The sequence below is a fragment of the Ostrinia nubilalis genome, chromosome 22 (genome assembly GCF_963855985.1).
Source record: "Ostrinia nubilalis chromosome 22, ilOstNubi1.1, whole genome shotgun sequence".
Taxonomy (NCBI): Eukaryota; Metazoa; Arthropoda; class Insecta; order Lepidoptera; family Crambidae; genus Ostrinia; species Ostrinia nubilalis.
In genome coordinates, this window is record NC_087109.1 from 11,051,832 (window position 1) to 11,072,062 (window position 20,231).

Genomic DNA, 20,231 nt, shown 5'->3' on the forward strand with positions numbered 1-20,231 from the left:
ACCCAAAACGGAATTTAAAAAAAATATATCTTACAAAATCTATATGTCAAACACATGTGTATTTGAAGGATAACCTCAAAACGCTGCATGTTATTTAATTTTGTTAAAAATAAATGTTATTTTATTACACGTTAATGTTTTAGAGTAACTATGGAAGTTGAAGGACATCCAGGTCTTATTAAGACCATTGCTGATGATGAAGAAGTGGATAATTTTTCTGAAGAATCGGATGAAGAAATCGAGGTAATTTTAAATTGTATTTTTGGCATTTTCATGTAATTCTAGACTTTTATCTTGTAATATAATGTTTTATTTGCAAAGATAATTAATTTTTTTATCCAAAAACACTTTGTATTACATAAATTGCAATTTTATTTCAGTACCAACCATCAAAACAAAAAGTGAAAAGGAAAGTCGATTTCGATCCAAAATTTCAGTTTGTTGGATCCGTAGAAGAATATAACAAGGTAAGAGTTTCAAGATTTTAATCCTTAACCGTTCGTTTTAGTCAAGTGTCGTCGACTGCTGGACAAAGGCCTCCCCCAAGGATTTTCATAACCACCGGTCCTGCGCCGCCCGCATCCAGGCACCTCCCGCGACCTTTACCAGATCGTCGCTCCACCTAGTGGGAGGCCAGCCCACACTCTCGGCTATAATGACAAAAGTTGACTATTTGGGTCTGTTTACACTTCTCTCTCTAGACTCTACCATTGTTCAATACCTAACTAATATTTACTCATATACTTACAGAATACATGGGACGACTTACACAAGTATGTCAAGAGGAATGTGAAGCACACAATAGATGAAAAGATTGAGAGGCGGAGAGCACAAGTCAAGGTGAACGGCAATGCTGATGCTGTTGACACAGACTCTGATATTGATGCTAAAGGTAATTATGGGCAAATGGTCTTTGCTTTTGAGTAACAACTAAAAACCATATTTTTTCATGTTCTCATTTATTTTGTCAAATTCCTTTCCCACTATATTGAGTAAAATTATTTCTTTTCCCTTACACAAAACGTCGAGAGATTTCAATCTGTTTTGTATTATGCACATCCCACATATCCTTAACATAACCTGTGCTAATTTCTTTAAGCTTTACTCAACTGCTTTCTGTGTGTAGTTGTCTATCTATCACATTTTACATATTTCTTTTTACAGAGGGCGATGTAGACGAACTAGAAATATCTGACGATGAACTCAAAAGGGATGAAATCAAAATAAAAGAGAAGAAACTTACAAAGAAGCAAAAGTTAAAACAGGAATTGGACGAAGACGCTGAAGGTGGTACCAGAATAGAATACGACTCGGATTTCTTTGAAGAACCACCGCCTTATGATGATAATGCTTCGTTCTATATGATGAACTTGTCGAGGCCACTGTTGAAAGCTATCGGGACACTCAATTTCGTCCACCCTACGCCTATACAAGCTGCTACCATACCTATTGCTCTGTTAGGTAAGTGTACATTGCTATTATTGAGTAAAAAATATAAGATTGTTTATTTTTTTAAAGCACATAGCTTTAAATTGTGGCTTATTGCACTAACTTTAAATCTGTCATTGAGTAAAATAACTTTTCTAGAACTAAACCATCTGATACGATACATAAGAGCTATTTTAAGAGAGATGCGAATACGCGGCGTTATAGATATCTAGCAGTAGCTAATGTGCCTACTCTGTTTAACAGACAAATGCAGTTGAAGTATAGTATTATTTAAGGTTACTATAGCATGGCGACAGAATTTACTTTTCCATCATTTCATACTAGTTCTTTCATTATTTCATGAGGGTGAAGATTTTCAATGCAACTTACCTAACATTGATACTTTTTGGTATTTCGGCCATCCCTACAGCCAATATTTTTTAATTTCCCCAGGCAAAGACATATGTGCGTGTGCAGCCACTGGCACGGGCAAGACGGCGGCGTACATGCTGCCTATCCTGGAACGCCTGCTGTACAAGGCGGCGGGCGGTGACCGCGTCACTAGAGTATTAGTACTAGTTCCCACTAGGGAGCTGGGAGCACAGGTATAAATGATTACAGGAAATAACATGTAAACCAAAAAATAATTTTTTTTTATCCTCAACGGGGAAGCTATCGGCCTGTATCTCACCTGATGGTAAGTGACGATCAGGCCGAAGGTGGAAGCGAGCTTCACCCGGAATCCTCAACCACGGAGGAACTGGCTGTCTTACCTCTAACTGCCGGAACACAACAATGCTGTTAATATTGTTGTTATGGCGACAGACTTAGTAATAACTTAAAAAAAAATTAAAATATTAGACATTTGTATTGCACAAATTACTCCCGTGCCCGTCTCGTTAAACCACGATGGTTACCACTGAGCTAAATATGCTTCTGTTACGAATGGGTTCACTACAATAATTCAGCGGCGATTCGAACCCTCGTTCCTTGGATCACGAGTTGAGCAGTCCAACACCTTTACCGTTCGGCTATTGTCGCTTCAATTGTATATTAACTTAATGAGGGCTATCGTTTTTATAATTAACAGTTGGCACCCCTGGCGATTGACAGGCCCTTACTCTACAGTGGCGCCATCTTGATGAGTGCAAATGCGATAGTCCTCCTACCACTAGCGCTCACAAGTTGGCGCCACTGTCTTCGCGACTAGCAAGTGACAGGACCTTACTCTACAGTGGCGCTAACTGGTGAGCGCTAAAACGATAGCCCTCATTTACTTTTCTGTCTTTACAGGTTCACGCAGTGACACGACAACTCGCGCAATTCACACAAGTAACGGTTGGACTCTCTGTGGGTGGACTCGACGTCAAATATCAGGTAACAAGTTAGATATTCCTGCCATGAGGTAATAAAAAGGAGTCAGTCAGGTTGCCACTTTGATGTGGTAAAAGTCGAGTAAAGGTTGTCTGTCTCAGTGTATAAATAATCTTAGAATCTTTAAAAAATATGTCAAAATATTGGGTCTCCTCATGAGTCCTCATCCCACCTGACTAGATATCATGTGCCACTTGTAAATTAGCGAAGGTTTTGCTCGTTCAGTTGATTCTAAATTTTAATGACCTGATGATGAATGTATGTACCTACTACAGATAGTACATCAAGCTAAATAGGTACTCTGGCATCTTATGTCTAAGCGATTTTGCAACCAAAATATATAATAATAGCTTTCCGCCCGGGGCTTCGCCTGCGTGTAATTTTGTCCGTCACAGAAAAACTTTATCGCGCGCGTCCCTGTTTCAAAAACCGGGATAAAAACTATGCTGTATCCTTTCCCGGGACTCAAACTATCTCTTTGCCAAATTTCACTAAAATTGGTTCAGTGGTTTAGGCGTGAAAGAGAGATAGACAGACAGACAGACAGAGTTACTTTCGCATTTATAATTAGTATAGATTTATAATATTAGTATAGATTATAATTTGCGGTCAGTACATAAGGTGTTTTTGTTTTCAGGAAAGCGTACTGCGAAGGAACCCAGACATAGTGATAGCGACGCCGGGGCGGCTCATAGACCACATCCGCAACACGCCTTCCTTCAGTCTCCACTCCATTGAAGTGCTGGTGCTAGATGAGGCTGACAGGTATACCTATTGGCATTTTATTCTATTACTTTTATTAAACTTATGCCTGTTATTGAGAAGTTTAATGTTTGCAAAAATGCACAAAAACTGTCATTAGCAAATGTTTTCATGTGAAGTTGTAATTGCAAAAAGTCATATTGGACCAAAAGTAGAGTATTAGCAAAGCAATCCTAAACTTATGACCGAGCGAACAAGATCTGTATACTGCATGTTGTATCTAAATCTAAACTATAATTTTATCTAACATTAGCGGCCGCCCACGACTTCGTACGCGTGGATCCCGTTTTACCCCCTTAGGGGTGGAGTTTCGTAAAATCCGTTCTTAGTGAGCACTTACGTTGTAAAAGGAACCCCCATGCAAAATTTGAGACTCTTAGCAAGTGCTAACTTATACGTACAAATACAAGTGAATTTTCCGAGATTTCGTGATGATTGAGTCAGTCAATCAGTGACCTTTCGCCGACCTTTTTATTTGATTGCGTTTTGTATGTATCACCAATACAAAAGTTATTATGTAATTTCCAATGTCAATATCTCTAGCTATAAATAAATATAACCTGTTCACAGGATGCTAGACGAATACTTCGCTGAACAAATGAAGGAGATCATCCGACAATGTTCGCCAAAGCGCCAAAGTCTGCTATTCTCTGCCACCATGAGTGAAGAGGTGCAGGCCCTTGCTGCCGTCTCATTGAAGAAGCCGGTCAAGTTATTCGTGGATTCTAATAAGGATGTCGCTTTTAACTTAAGGCAGGAGTTTGTAAGGTAAGGGAAAAGGGATCTTATCGTTATGTATCAGGGCTTTAAGTGGAGTGATACGATCCAATCTGGCTGAAGAAGCCCGTCTTGTAAACTCGAATAAGGAAGTCGCCTGAGTGTGAAGCAATAAAGTTATAGCTAGAGCCAAGAGGTGCAGACCTCGCTCATGCAGTCTCGAAAAAGCTGGTCAAGCTATATTGTCGCTTAGTTGCTTCTTACGACTTCCACAGATGGGTTGTCTATTCTGCTCTGCCAGAAGCACATGGCTAATGTTTTTAATACAAAAAAATACTGTAGTTCTAGCGCTTAACTGAGTCAGTGCTTGAGGTTCATACCTCAAGCACTGTCACAAAAACACCCTCCCGTACTGCTGATGACAGCAGTACGGGAGGGTGTTTTTGTGACGTCAAATGACAGCGAGACTTCAGATCAGTACGCGGGACGACAGATTTAATCATTGTATGCAAGTACTTCAGTTTATATGTATAGAAAACACGCGCGGCACAACACACTGACAACGCGTCTGCGCGCGGGATTTTTTATATGAAATCACGCGGAGCGCGGCGCAGTGTGATAACCGCTTAAAATCTTTTTCACGTAAGATGATCCGTATGACACTTCAAGGGGATAACCTTGAAGTGTTATTGTTTTTTAGAGATTACGCATACTACGTATGCAGAATAATAAAAAAAAATTAGCAGTATAATAAAAAAAAATTAACTACTTGTCTTGAAATATATATTAAAATCTGAGTACATTAATTATATTTTAATTAAATACGATGTAAAAATTATTTTTATTTAAAGTACGCAATGTGTGAAACGGAATAGATTTAGTGCTGGGGTATTAGTTGTATAACAAAATCGATTATTTCCGCGGTTCATTGATCGATTGCAGTGAATACTTAGTTATTAAAAACATCACAAAAATCAACTATATTTTTCGATTGTTGACTATAATAAACGCATTGAAAATAAATTAATAGTTTTTAATTTAAAGAAACAGAACCAGTACTTTTTAGGAATCGCTTTTTTGAACACGAAGTCCATGGAATTTGAATATTATCAATAAAAAATTGTTACAATAATATTTGTAATTAAAAAAAACATGTTTTTTGTAAAATAACACCTATACAAAATATTTCTCTTAAAGTAGGTTTTTTAGTAACTCATAGAAAAAAATCGATAGATAAATCGCTATGGTATAGTTATGTGACATCTCTATAACTTTCAAACTCGAAACGTCATACGAATCATCTTGGGTGAAAAAGACTATAAATCACCCCTCCCGTGCCGCTCCCATACCTCAGGCACTGATACAGTTAATATACAATGTTCATTTTTAGAATCCGCAAAGGATGCGACTTGGATGGAGCCAAGTACTGTATTTAAATTTAAAGTCAACTTATAGCCTGACCAGGAACATAAAAACCCTGGCATAGAGGCGCGTCAATTGCATTTGATAGTGCAACACTGGGTACAGTCGTACCTGTATTAAATTAATAGGCTAACTTTATGTATCAGGATTCAGGATTATGGGCTAATTTAATATTTTCATAAAGTAACAAAAAATATTATAAAGCAGGTAAACTAGTTTAAATAAATTAAATGAAACCATCGATCGAGCAAGTAGGATTTTATTATTATTCATCAATAATCAAATTCTAAACTTGAATATTCAACTACAATGTCTGCTCATGAACGCTTCAAACTCGGTACTTCTTTCCCAATTCCATAAAATTCAACACTTACAAAGTGACAAAAAACTTTAAAATAGGTAGTTGAAACAAACCACAGCTAATTTTCATAGTTGACTGTACTATACGATAAACATGTCAGTCAATTTGACAACCTTTGTCGGAAACATTATTCAATGAAAATTTTGTCCGAACCCTTAGTATTTCTCTTCGACAAATACTTTAACACATTGTGAACCACTTTTCTTTAACGACTATAAAAATATTTTAGCAATTTAATTCACAAAATCAATTGCGCACATTTATTATAAAGTTTGTTTGTTTTTAACACTTTGACAACAATAGACTGACATGTAAGGTGACATGTCAATGAAGTTTTCAGTTACTGTTGCCATTAAAAGAAATTAGTACCATTAATTTTCCGCAACATGGCGAGGGTTTTTATGTTCCTGGTCAGGCTATACCTGTTTATTTACTGCAGAATCCGCAAAGAGCGCGAGTCGGACCGCGAGGCGCTGCTAGCGGCACTAGTGTGCCGCACGTTCCGCGACCGCGCCGTCGTGTTCGTGCAGACCAAGAAGCAGGCGCATCGGCTGCACGTGGCTCTAGGGCTTCTAGGAGTCAAGGTATACCTAATTTTCAACCGACTTCAAAAAAGGAGGAGGTTCTCAATTCGACCCGTATGTTTTTTTTTCTGTTCATTACGCGATAACTCCGCCAATTATGAACCGATTTGAACAAATCTTTTTTCGGCGTATAGGTAATACCTCAAGGGTGGTCCCATTTAAATTTAATAATAGAAAAAACAACCCCCAAGGGTGGAAAATTGGGGATGAACTTTTTTATACGCAATATCTCCGCCGATTATAAATCAATTTGAACGATTATTTTTTTGTTGAATGGGTATTATCAAAAGGGTGGTTTCATGCGAATTTGAAGAAAATATTTCACCCCCAAGGGTGGAAAATTGGGGATGAACTTTTTTATACGCAATATTTTTAATTTTTAGTTTTTTTTGTGTTCACGCATTTGAAGTCGGTTTTATTTTTTTAAAAAGTTAATTATTAAATCGACGGTCCCTACGTATAAAAACGTATCTGAAAACGGTCAATTTTACAGGAGAGCGGTTTGAAGGTTTAAACATGTGTAGCTCGCGTTCTATTTATCATACATTGATGAAATTTGGTATGATAGTTTTATATGAGGTATATTTTATAAAACATGAAGAATTATCAAAAAATAATCACAATAAGTGTATTATTTGTCATTTACTCACTTATACAACGGAAAGTTTCTAATTACAAATTACGTAAGTGGTACTTACTAACTTTTACGTCGGAGTAATACATTTGTTTAAATTATTAACTGCCACATAAGTAGTTGTACACGGGAACAAAGTTCAGCTACTATTGACAGTAACTCTCTGTACGAGTCAACTCGCACATTTTTATTACTAATTAATTTATTGTTAACTTGCATTTTATTCATGCACTTTGGCCAGCTACGCCTGACCTACATTTGGGACTTTGGTAGTTCTAACATTTTTATAATCAGTGCAATAAAGCATTTGGCAGCTAATACACGTCTTTCAATAAATCCCATCAGCGGTTGATACGGCGTAGTTGTCTGACATCTTGACATCAGTCTTACTTTGACACCACATCTTACACTCTCACTCTAGGCCCATAGTCCTGCTCGACGAGGCATAACAGCGTCCCGCCTCGTTTCCCAGATAGTTGCATTTTGGAGGCACTCAATACCTTAAGATTCTTCCTTATCTAAGGGGTCTTTTGACTGAAGAATACTTGTAGAACCGGTAAATTTTCTTTATCAATAGTGCCGGCCAAGTTTGACAGCATGGCATCGAGTACGAAGATCCACATGGCTCTTTTTTGAGTTCGATCTTGTGGAACATTGAATACAACTGGGTACTAAATGGAACCCTTTTCAAGGCATGGATATTTCAAGGTATCTGTCATGCAGATAGTTTCATCATTACAAGAATATCCTCATAAATAAATAAATAACTTTCATAGCGAGGCGGCTTGCCTGGTCGCCACAGACGGCATTATGGTCGCCCTAGGCCATGGACCACATATATTTAAAGGCATCCCTGACACCTTCACTTGACGCCCACACCACTGTCAAAACTAAGGCCCAGATAAAATATCTAAGAGTTATCCTGTTAATCACCAGTGGCGCCAAGTAGTGAGCGTAAATACGGTGACCTTATGTATATAACCAGTGGCAGCTCGCACTTTTTCCAATCCGTCGCCGTGCGAATGGAAGACAGCTTGCTTTTTCATGGCTGCTTCCCTAATTTGGAGGTGCGAAAACTCTCATGTCGGAAGGCTATGGAGATACGCTATCTATACTGGTACCCTCAAAAGCATGATTCTGTCCCATCTAAGGCATCACCCTCATAGGAAAGGGTAACGCTGCCCATCTTCTAAGACCTTAACAGGCCCAGAAAGTCTACAGGGTTACATCGTCGTCTTTAACGCAGCGTGAAGAACGAGAAGAAAGCTCCGCCATAGGAGGACAGAGAGGCCGTTTGACGTGAGACTCGCTAGACTGTGCTGTAGTCTAATAGTTGATAAACCACCTCGCCGTGGGCCGTGGCTAAGTTGGGTCGCCGAATCTTATTCGCACTCGTGCTGAAGTTTAAGGTTGCTCTAGCGATCGCACCATGACTGGGCACGGATCCTTCGAGCCCTACCTGTATTGCGGTGGCTAGGAGCATACGACACACCATATTCTTGCGGGATAGCATAGTCAAAGCTATGTGGACGGTAACAAAAGTTGGGTGGTAATGAAGCACATCTATCTGAGAAGACAAGGTGCCACAAGAAGCTGCAGTACGATAGCGCAACTACGAACCAAGTGCGGGTGCATTTTAATTCGCTCCAGGGAAAGTGACAGTATGATTGCCTCCTATCTTCCTTCCTCGGTAATGGCCAGCGTAACGGGGGCGTGAGGCCGCACGGAAGGCATTGCATAGATAGGCCACCACCACCGTCTGGTGACGGTGAGTGTGTGTACGGAAAAGCTGTGTACTTCCAGTTGCTCTCGTCCCAACTGTCGCCGTGTAGGTGGGAGATCTTTGTCCGGAATCTCAAAGTTAGCACTTATAGAGAGTGACGGGGCACCAGGGTATTTTTAGTGGGTATACCTCATCCTTCTGACGGGTATATGTTTGCAATATCATGTAAGCATTATCATGTAATAGTAGATTCTAAATGCAGTTAATTTAAACTTTTGTTTGTAAATGTTACGTGCTTATCTTTATTTCTAAATGCCTTAATATGCTTAATAAATAAATAAAATAAATTTTACGATTTTTTACTTATATCATGTATTATAAAGTAGCATAGGAGAAGAACTTGGTTGCGTTGAGTCTAATAAATGACCCTAGATAGTTCAGTCGTGTTGTATATCATATTTTATATTGTTTTGTCTTCACTTTTGTGTCCACCAAATATTGCTAAAATACGATTTCTCAGCGTAAAACACCGTTACTGGCACTAACTTATAGACATAAAACAAACTTTTCCAAAGTAAAACATTTATAGTGGCAGTTACGGCTAGAAGATTCTTGAATTTTCCGACGTAAAAATAAGTAAGTGCCACCTACTTATAATAGAAACTTTAATTTTCCCGAGTAAAACAACGCAACTACGTTATGCCTACAGTTAACTGATTAATTTACCGTTGGTTTAATGTTGACTGAAATAATTAAGTCAGAAATCATAATAATACCTATTTCCTTCATAAATTACGTATCAATTTACTCGATCTGCGCGGATGAAAGTGGCAGTTGCGGGGCTGGGCGCGCGGAATAAGGCGTGCGGTCCAACGTAAAATTTCTTAACTCCCACTAATGAAATTTTACTGCGGAAATCGTTCTAATTTTGTAGTTGCGGGATTTGTTTTTTGACGTTTTAAGGTTCAATTTGAATAAAAACTGTATGTTTTTTTAACTGAGCCGAAACTCTTGGGTGCTCTGAAGGTTTTGCAAACAAAAACGGCAAATCACGGAACTGGTAGATACTGAACTATACGTAGGGACCGTCGAAATAAACAACTTGAAAAAATCTAAGGCGGGACTCGAACCCTAGGTGTGGTGGACAGCCGCTCGGGCGGGAAAAAATAACAAAAGAACGTTTGAAATAAAGGTAATAAAATGCCCAGACTGCTATCAAAACATAAACTTAAAAACAAAAGGTATCAAAAAGTATAAAAACATAGATAAATATCAAAAGAGGTTGGTCCACCTAAAACACTAGCTGTTCGATTCGAAAGTGAGTCTGATAGACCAACATTAAAGACTGAAAACAACTAGTTTTCAAAGCCCAAGTCTGTTATTGAAAAAGAGAAAATAATATAGGTAGCATAATAATATTTTGAACTCTATCGCCTCATCTCAAGGTCCAAATCATTCCAGGTAGCCGAACTACACGGAGCCCTAACCCAACCCCAACGTCTAGACTCGCTGAAGCGTTTCAAAGACGAGTTAGTGGACGTATTAGTAGCCACTGACGTCGCGGCGAGAGGTCTAGACATTCCCGGCGTCAAGACCGTGCTCAACTTCACGCTGCCCGCCACGCTCGAGCATTATATCCACAGGGTAAGCAGCATGCATATACGAGTTATATCTACAGGGTAAGCAGCATGCATATACGAGTTATATCTACAGGGTAAGCAGCATGCATATACGAGTTATATCTACAGGGTAAGCAGCATGCATATACGAGTTATATCTACAGGGTAAGCAGCATGCATATACGAGTTATATCTACAGGGTAAGCAGCATGCATATACGAGTTATATCTACAGGGTAAGCAGCATGCATATACGAGTTATATCCACAGGGTAAGCAGCATGCATATACGAGTTATATCTACAGGGTAAGCAGCATGCATATACGAGTTATATCTACAGGGTAAGCAGCATGCATATACGAGTTATATCCACAGGGTAAGCAGCATGCATATACGAGTTATATCCACAGGGTAAGCAGCATGCATATACGAGTTATATCTACAGGGTAAGCAGCATGCATATACGAGTTATATCCACAAGGTAAGCATGCATGCATAGACATCACACATACACCACGCATTAAGGCTCTGTTTCCACTAAAGCAGAACGGAGCAGAGAAGAGAGATGTGTCGGTCAGACGAAGTTTTTTTTATAGAATTTGACAGCGACGGCGGCGCGGCGCGAATTGGAGCTGTGCGGAGCGGAGAGGAGAAGTGGAAATAATGAAGTCTGAATAACATAAAGGCTATAATTTAAGACGATCTGTGACAAACGAAATTTCACGCGGATGAAGCCGCGGGCAAAAGTTAGTTTAGACATAAAAATCTACTACTTCTATTTCTTAGTTTATGATTACGACAAAATTGACCGTGGACAATCCTCAAGTCGAGTCAAAAACTTTAAAAACTTTAGTGTCTGACTTACAAATTGTATGCTCTGTCACGTCATACCTCAGGCACTAACTGTTAGGGTGCTTTCAAATTAGGCGTTTTGAAACGGACGTTAGTCTTCCTTTTGCAGGACCACACACGAAAAATTGTACGACAACAGCTTTGGTATGAAAATGTGAATTACCAACAGTTAGTGTGCAGTCTTGCAAGGACGACTAACGTCCGTTTCAAAACGTCTAATTTAAAAATAAAATCTAAAGTATTTAAGTATGTTTATATCCGTTGTCTAGTACCCATAGTACAAGCTTTGCTTATTTTGGGACTAGCGGCGCAATGTAAATGTCCAAGGATGTTTATTTATTTAGTTAAAGCGCCCTTATTTATACGCTACACTTGTAAAATAAGACTATTAATTCCCTAGGTGGGCAGAACGGCCAGAGCGGGCCGCGCCGGTGTGTCAGTATCTCTAGCGGGCGAGGGCGAGCGAAACCTGGTGAAGGCCATAGTGAAGCGCGCCAAGAAGCCGGTCAAGTCGCGCCAAGTGCCCCACGACATCGTCGCCAAGTACAGGGACAAGCTGGCCAAATTGGAGCCCGAGATAAGTATGTTTTGACGTAGCTCGTACTTTTTTAAGTGCCACCAGCTCGCACTAAGCGTTTCGATGACTCTTTTATAATGCGAACAGCTAGGGATTGGAATTCGTTGCCTGCTGCTGTCTTTCCCGAAAACTATAATCCGGGCACTTACGGGGCAGATATGTACCATCCTAGACTGCATGCCACTTAACATCAGGTGCGATTGTGGTCAAATACCTGCCTTGTTATGCATAAAAAATAAAAAATAAAGTGGCATGATTAAAATTATAACCCATTGTACAAAGTACAGTTTTATTGTTGAAAACCAAATGTTATTTACGCTTTGCTAGTTGACAATATTTATTTTGTTAAATCTATGATCAGTTCACTGCTGCCTTTATTAGTGTGCACACATATTGCACGACCTATACTAAATATTATATTATTTTCGAAGCCCCCTATTAAATGGTTATCTTCTTCAAAACTTAAGAAGGTTAGGTTGTAAGGCTTAGGTTGCTACCTTCGTATAAAAATTAACTAAACACAACATTTCCCCATCAGCCGCAATCCTCGACGAAGAATATGCCGAAAAACAGCTCAACAAAATGGAGAAACAGACTTCCAAGTTGGAAGGCAAGCTGGCCAAAGAGGAGGGACCCAAGTACGAGACCACGAGGCAACACGAGTGGTTCCAAACTCCTAAAGAGAAGAGAGAAGAGAAGGAACGATTGGCACTCACTAAGCACCCGGGTAAAACTGGTGAGTAATTACAACGGGACTATTCCCACCTCTCGTTCCCGCCGCTGCAACTCCTGTGTAGCCAGGATCCACAGCTTGACCGCCAATAAAAACCCAACCAGTGAAGGTCAAGTTTGTCCCGGGGGAAAGTTAAACTGTCATTGGAGTCGCAACGTTGATTAGAAAAACATTAGAAGGAGTTCGAAGTTAAGGTTCGACTTCCCACCAGTAGTGAATATAATAGTAGGTTAGGGGCTCCTTGGGCAAGCTTTTCAAAAATGAGGCAACACACGGGGCAGCACGAATAATTCCGGGCAGATCAGTTCTCTATATTGTTAGTATATTACGAGATGCGATTATAACCGCAGAAGTACCCCTTTTGGGGTTAATTTTCAACCCCACACAACCCCCCTTAAGCACAACTTCGCCTTGGGAACTTAACCATATTATTATAAATGTCCTAGGAACTAAATCCGATCGATTAATTTTTTGTTTTATTCTGGCCTAATTGAAGAAACAAATTAATGAAATTGTGTTCTTTTTTTAACAGCAGACAAACAGAAAGGCAAAGGCAAGAAGCGCAAGCGCGACGATTCGGACGACGAGCCCGAAGTTACCCCCAAGAAGAAGCGACAGACCAAACACAAGCCCAAGGACACGCCTGAAGAGCGCGTGCAGAGAGAAATGGAGAAGGTATTTTTCAACTGAAATTTTATAGTCTGATTCAGCCCATCAGACTGTCTGATGGGCTGACGACTGTTCAAGTGTGCAACGATAGAGACAATTTTTGGATAAGATAAAGAATTTTTAGGTTTTCCCAAATCATATGGACACAGAAAGTTATTTGGCTAATAATATTCAGTTTCTATTTGTCCAGATTATAACACGAATACGAAATTACAATAATAACAAAATTGGACAAACTAGTAATAAAAGTTACGTTACTTTTATAATATAACTCCATAACCTAATATCATTCCAGGTCGCACTCCTCCAATCTCGCATGGCGAAACGCAAGAAGAAGACCCGCCGCATCCGAGCCGTAGACGATGACGACGACCGACCGGCGCCGGCGCACAGCAAAAAACAAAACAAGAAACGCAGCAATTTCGCCAACGACCTAACAGACACCTCGCGCGCCACCACCAAGCGCCTCCGATACGATGCTAATGTCATTCAGAAGGGCAAAGGACCACAGGCCAAAAAGTTCGGCAAGAAACCCAAGGGACCCGCCAAAGGACCCAAAGGACCCGGCAAACCCGCGAATGTTAAGGCGAAAAAGGTGTTCGGAAAACCTAAAGGGGGACGCGGCAAAAATAAATGAATTTATGTGCCTTATTTTTTGTTTTATTCTGTTAGGGACTAATCCGACCTGTCGTTCCTATGATCGCCGCAACTATGTCTAGACTCTAGGCCCTAAACTAAAGTTTGAAGTCGACTCCTTACAGTGTTCCTATAATTACTTTATGCAAATAATGTCATGAATGCTCCTCTCCTTGCAACACAGTAGTTGTTAGTCGTAGGGTCATTAAAATACCTACCCAAAAAAAAAATTGATTTTTTTAAATACTAATTAACTTCTACCAGTCACATTCATCATTACATAGCTACTGGAAAGCTGTGGGTCTAGACAAAGTGCAATTATAATCGCAAACCAGTCGAAAAGTGGTCGAAAAGCCCCTTTTTTGTATGGAATTTGACGGATTCGATTTTCGATTCGATCAAAAAGTGCGTTTTGTCTAGGGGGGCTAGTATAGATCAATAGATCGTTTCATCCACGTAGACGCGCCATGTATTACTTTTCTCTATGGACGCGCCTCACCACTTTTTGGTCGAGGGAAGCACGGGGTGCGGGGAGTTTGATCCGAGCACTCATGGATAATAATAATATCCAATTGCAACACTGTTATCACGAGCCTCGTCTTCGTGGATGAAACGATCTATTGGCTTGGAATGATGGTTGGATTATGAAGAGACTATCATTGTACAATGGATGGAGCAATCAGCAGGCTAAATGCGGAAATAGTATGGTGACTATTTGACGACAAGGGAATAAAGTGCTAAAAAGCCCAGTTAAAGTAAATTAAGCTTGCCCATGTATGGGCCACAGTTCCAGCTACCATTTCCGGTCATATTATCGTCTCGTTCTATCGTAAAGAATCGCCATTTGAAGAGAGCGAGAGAAAAAACGGAAATGGGTAGCTGGAACTACGCTGGAACTGTGGCACATTCATGAAGCTATCTTTAGCTTCATGGGCACATTGTACCTATTTTGTTCATAAAAAGTATTGATTATTTATAGTGGTCTCTTCTGCCCTCTCCAGCCCTCTCCTCAAAACTATAACACCAACTGTGCACCAACCCCGATTACACTGGCCTACAGCCATTTTGGTGCCGGGGATTTAAGACCTGATTTTAAGTATGTCTTGCATGGCGATATCAAAAATGTAATCAGTTTTTCTCTATCAGCTCTAGTTCCCGAGATAACTAAAAAACAATTTTCACAATAAATATATATTTTTATTAGCATTAAACATCAAGAAATTGTCTATTGAGTGATTTTTTCGAATGAAACTTACTTGGGCAATCTCGCATGATTCTCCAACAGTAGTCGGTCATCATATAAGCGTCCCATCTTCCTAGGTAACTATTCTAAATTGTTTTTATGTCTTGGTGAAAACGTTTTCCTTGTTCTTCGCTTAGTTCTCCTAAATTTTGTTGGAATTGATCTAGTTTATTGTTAAAATGCTGTAATTTTATACCTATATAACAGCCTAAATCTTTGAATTGAACCAGCACATCCTATACTAATTCTACATAGTTGTCAGCCTTATGCTTTCCGAGGAAATTTTGTACAACTGCTACAAAAGATTTCCACGCAAACCATTCCACATCGTTCATAGAAATTTTAAATTTAGTGGAGTCTTTTATTAATACAGTTATTTGAAGTCCATCAAATATACCTGATTTTAGTTTTTCAGTACTTAAACTTGGAAATTTCTGTTAAATAAATTGGAAATATTGGCCATTTTCGCCATATCATAGGCACTCCAAGCTTCAAAAACTTACGTGTGCCTTTCTAGTATCTTCGCAGATGTTCAACGCACATTATACATACAATTTGAGGCACCTACACCTTACCTTTGTATCGAATTTCAATACCGAAGTAAGCAAAATACAAAAAATTCGCCGTGTTTTTAATGGTTTTACGCTGATATTTCAGTAGTATTCACCACAAACTTATCAAAATGAATTAGGATCGTTAACACAACATCTGGACGTACTATCCATAACTAAATAGTAACATAAAGTTTATCGATGTTATTGTAATAATGACTATTTGCGAACAAGACGGGAAAAAAACTAAAATGAGGGTAGTCGACAAACTAGAGCTGATGAGTTGAAATGAAGTATGGCAATATATTGTGGATTACCCATATTATCGATCGTATATACAAAAAGGGCTGCACCAAAAAAAAAATTTTTTTTTGCAGGCCTGTGTTATCAGATCGATAATTTCACATGACCTCCAAACGTATTTATAGGAGCTGTGAAAAGTAACAGATCACATAACTGGAAACGTCTTTTGGTTTTCAATAAATATTAACCGTGATTTAGGTATAATTATGTTTCAGAGACCTTTAGAATTTATTCAAGCATTTAATTAATGTTTTATATTAATTTAAATTGACTAATTTAAAGCTTTCTTAAGTCTAAAATCAAAATTTCGCGCCGTGAACATCGAAAGCAATAGAGAATTTCCATAGACAAACGAGTGTAGCGTCGTGCACGGAGCGGATGTTGTTTATGATCGACATTTTCTTTTGGAAATTAGTTTTGTGGATGTAAATTTCGTAAAACTCACGCGACTTCGTGTGTATTTTGTTAAGATTTCATGTGGATTTGTTAGATCACCACTCTCAGTTGTGATCCAGTTCTGAAAAAGTGGTTACAAGTGCGAAGCGAACGCAAACAGCGTCAAAGTTTTTCTGAACCAATATAGCGGGAAATCTACGTAGTGACGCGCACAAAGCTGATAATTCGTCGCGAGGGCTGCCGTAGTTTCATAACCGCCTTGTTATGTGGTCATTTAGGCTTTGACAGTGGATCTCAATATTTTCTGATATTTGACAATGTCGGAAGAAATGGCGTTGGGTGATAACGTTTCGAGCGATGATGCTAAGGTGAACGGCGAAGAAGCTGAGGCTGCGAGCGCCGTGGAGGCCGATGCGCCACCGTCAGAGGCTCCGCCCGAGCCAGAGGAGCCCCCAGCAGAGGACAAACCAGCCGAGGAATCGGTAAAAGGTAATGCAACTTTCACATAACCTCTAAGCCAATTTGATGACATACTTAGTTTCCATTGCATGCACATCTACGCTCATTTTTAATGGTGATTAATTTCTATTGTGTGTATTTAACCAATTGCATGAAGATTGACACGTATTAATAAGATTTTTTTACTACAACAACATCAAAATGGTCTCTTGAGGAATCTTAATTTATGTCACTTGTCTTAGAGAAATATAAAACAATCTATTGCATTACTGTATCTTGACTCTTATTTACGTGCGTTGCCAAAGCTGGCACTTCATAATATAAAATTTGATCACTTGCGTATTCAGATTTCCGGTGTTTTCCGCTATTTATATTATTATGTAATATTTCCTCGTATTGGCATCTAAAATCTTAAAACAACACATTAATTGACACTACTTACTCTAATACTTCTTTTTTCACCATTTTAATTGAAATTTTGCTTCGTCTCCACTATTTTAGCTGAAGAATAAAATTTTTGGCATGTCCTCGCAGTTCATTTTAAATTAATGAATTGGGTCAATAAGAATACAAATTGAATGAAATATGTTAAAGTTTGATTTATTCATCAATGCATTTACCAAAATTTTATTTATCAATCATATCGGCAGTCAGTTCATATACCCGATTGAGTTTTAAAACCATTCCATACATGAATAAGCTAATGTTACTTGTAAGTGACAAGTTTGTTAAATGCAAGAGCTTGGAATATTCTAGAAAATTAATGAAAAATCATATATTTTTGAATAATTTTATTTTTTAAAGAGATGTTAAAGATTTTGATAGATTAAGTAATTTTTTGCAGCAATAAACTGAAACAACTGTTTCTGAAGGTAGTTAAAGGCTTAATGAACTTTAAATATGCTGGTTTTCTTCACACATTGTATTTTTGTATTTGATATTTGATTTCCGAGCCCATGAAAGCTAACATTTATAAATAAATCTACTGAATGTGTAATTAAAGTCGGGTCTCCAGCGCATGTTTTGCCCTACACAATCAACAAAAACAAGTCAACATTCAACAAAATTGCCTACAAAAAATGTTGAATGTTTTTTTATTGATTGTGTATTGCAAAACATGCGCTGGAGACCCAGCTTTATATTATATTGTTGTTATGTATTTAATGGTGTTCTTTTTGTAATGGTGTGCATTAATCTATTTGCTATGTTTTTATGATTCTGGGGTGTGGTCTTTACATGGGTGGGATGCTTAACCTTTGGTATGCATTTAGAGATAACAAATTGGTAAGAAAATTATATAATCAAGACCATTTGTTTCTATTATTTTATGTTATGTTACATACCTATTGTGATTTCTGTAGTAATTTGTTAGGCTTTATCTATGTTTGTAAATATTCTAATTGCTTACCGAATGATATGATTAAATGTATGGTATTTTATCACAGTTAATTTTACTATGATGTATTTACTGTATATTATTGAGTTGTAAATACTAAATTAGTTTAGATAATTACTACAGCTCTGCTATGCATATAAAATCAGGCATATTTTCTAAACTTTGGTAATTCTTGTTAGCCTAGATATGATTTGTTAATTAGGTGAGATATTCCGAGTTTGGGAGAACATTTCTGATTGTTGGTATTTTTAATTTACTTGTGCTAATTTGTACCGTTACAAATGCAAATGACTGTGCAGATTAACAAGTAACCATGTTTAACTGATATTGTTCATGCAACTTTCTTCAAAATCACATACTAATTTCAATTTACTTACAGATGCAGTGGACGAGACTGACTGTAAGCAAGAACTTGACGAAAAACCTGATGTCAAAGAAGAAAAATCTGACGTTAACGGTGAAAAAGCTGACATTAAAGATGAAAAGCCTGACATTAACGACGAAATACCTGACGTTAAAGGAGAAAAACCAGATATAAAAAATGAACTTGACATCAAGGATGAAAAACCTAACAATGACGCTCAGGAGTCGGATCAAGCGCCGAATGATGTACCAGCCGATCAGAACGATGCTGCTGGAGACAGTCAAGACATGGACGTGGATAAGGAAGCAGACCAGAAACGAGGATTGAAGAGAAGAGCATCGATTGCATTCAGCGATGCCGGTGACGATGAGTTTGTTGGCTTTGAGTTGCCGTACAGCAGTGACTTGAGCAGATATAACAGTGTTTTGGGTGAGTTTAATTTTATTGTTAATCTTGATTTTTGAAATAACACAATTTGCATCTTGTCAACTACTTATCAATCGCGACGACCTGATAAAGGTAGCAAGAAGGCGCTGGATGCAGGCTGCTTCCAACCGTGCGATGTGGAAGTCATTGGGCTGGCCTATGTTCAGCAGTGGACGTCCTATGGCTGAAATGATGATGATGATGAACTACTTATCACAATGATTAGCTTGAAGTGCTTGTTTTCTAGACTTTCATTTCTGCATATTTATCAATATTAAATTCCTTATTAAAAAACTTGAAGCAAGATACACAAGCTTAAAAATTTACATTGGAATCACAAATTCCATAAACTATAGCCATTTTCTTTGAATTGAAAAACCAACTTAATACTGAGTGGGTGACCTTTTTTTGCAACTTTGTTAATATTTTTGTGTAGTACATGTCTTTGTTGCTTGAGTTTGTTGCCAAAATAAAGTTATTTTCTTTCTTTCAACTTGCTACTTACTCCACTAAACTGACGTTAACATTATTTCCAGAACGCCTGGAGGCAGAAGTGTCGGCAGCCAGCAAAAGCTTCACTCCAGTGAGGCATGTGATGGCTACACCGCCTGCTTCAGTCCGAGCATCTAAGCGAGCCAGACAAGACACTGGTAAGTTATTTATCATTTACAATTTTTTCATAATTAAATCCCATGCAGTACCGTTTGATTATTTGCAGCAAGCAAAAAAATTAGAGATTATTTGTCTAGGAAATAGGTCTTATCATAGTCTGTATTATTGTTTTTAGACTAACCCTAGATGAAATATAGGGATGGGGAGGGGGAGAGAAATAAAGTTATTTTATTAATCTTTTTACTGATATAAAATTTTTCTTGTGGAATGGGTAACCAAAAAAAATACTCAAATGGAGACAGCCTAGGCGCATACCACCGACTTTTAGTTGGCTAATTGTTGGGTCGGGCTGTTAAGAAAGTGCGCACATTACACCGATTTGATATCGGCC

General features: G+C 38.5%; 1 protein-coding gene across 1 annotated transcript; it reads left to right on the forward strand.

The window, feature by feature from the left end:
• The first annotated feature begins 51 nt into the window (after nt 1-51).
• LOC135082621 (probable ATP-dependent RNA helicase DDX27) lies at nt 52-14,105 on the forward strand. Its single transcript, XM_063977401.1, has 14 exons — nt 52-243; nt 381-467; nt 751-892; nt 1,165-1,461; nt 1,882-2,033; nt 2,722-2,805; nt 3,440-3,567; nt 4,135-4,332; nt 6,504-6,648; nt 10,467-10,649; nt 11,876-12,056; nt 12,591-12,788; nt 13,318-13,460; nt 13,750-14,105. The coding sequence occupies exons 1-14, from the start codon at nt 151-153 to the stop codon at nt 14,089-14,091; spliced, it is 2,373 nt and encodes a 790-aa protein (XP_063833471.1). The 5' UTR covers nt 52-150; the 3' UTR covers nt 14,092-14,105.
• Nucleotides 14,106-20,231: the final 6,126 nt, after the last annotated feature.

Coding starts and splice junctions, on each gene's coding strand:
- LOC135082621 (XM_063977401.1), top strand. CDS start 151: ATGGAAGTTGAAGGACATCCAGGTCTTATTAAGACCATTGCTGATGAT. Junction 468..750: donor CCGTAGAAGAATATAACAAG/GTAAGAGTTTCA, acceptor ATATACTTACAG/AATACATGGGACGACTTACA. Junction 10,650..11,875: donor TCGAGCATTATATCCACAGG/GTAAGCAGCATG, acceptor TTAATTCCCTAG/GTGGGCAGAACGGCCAGAGC.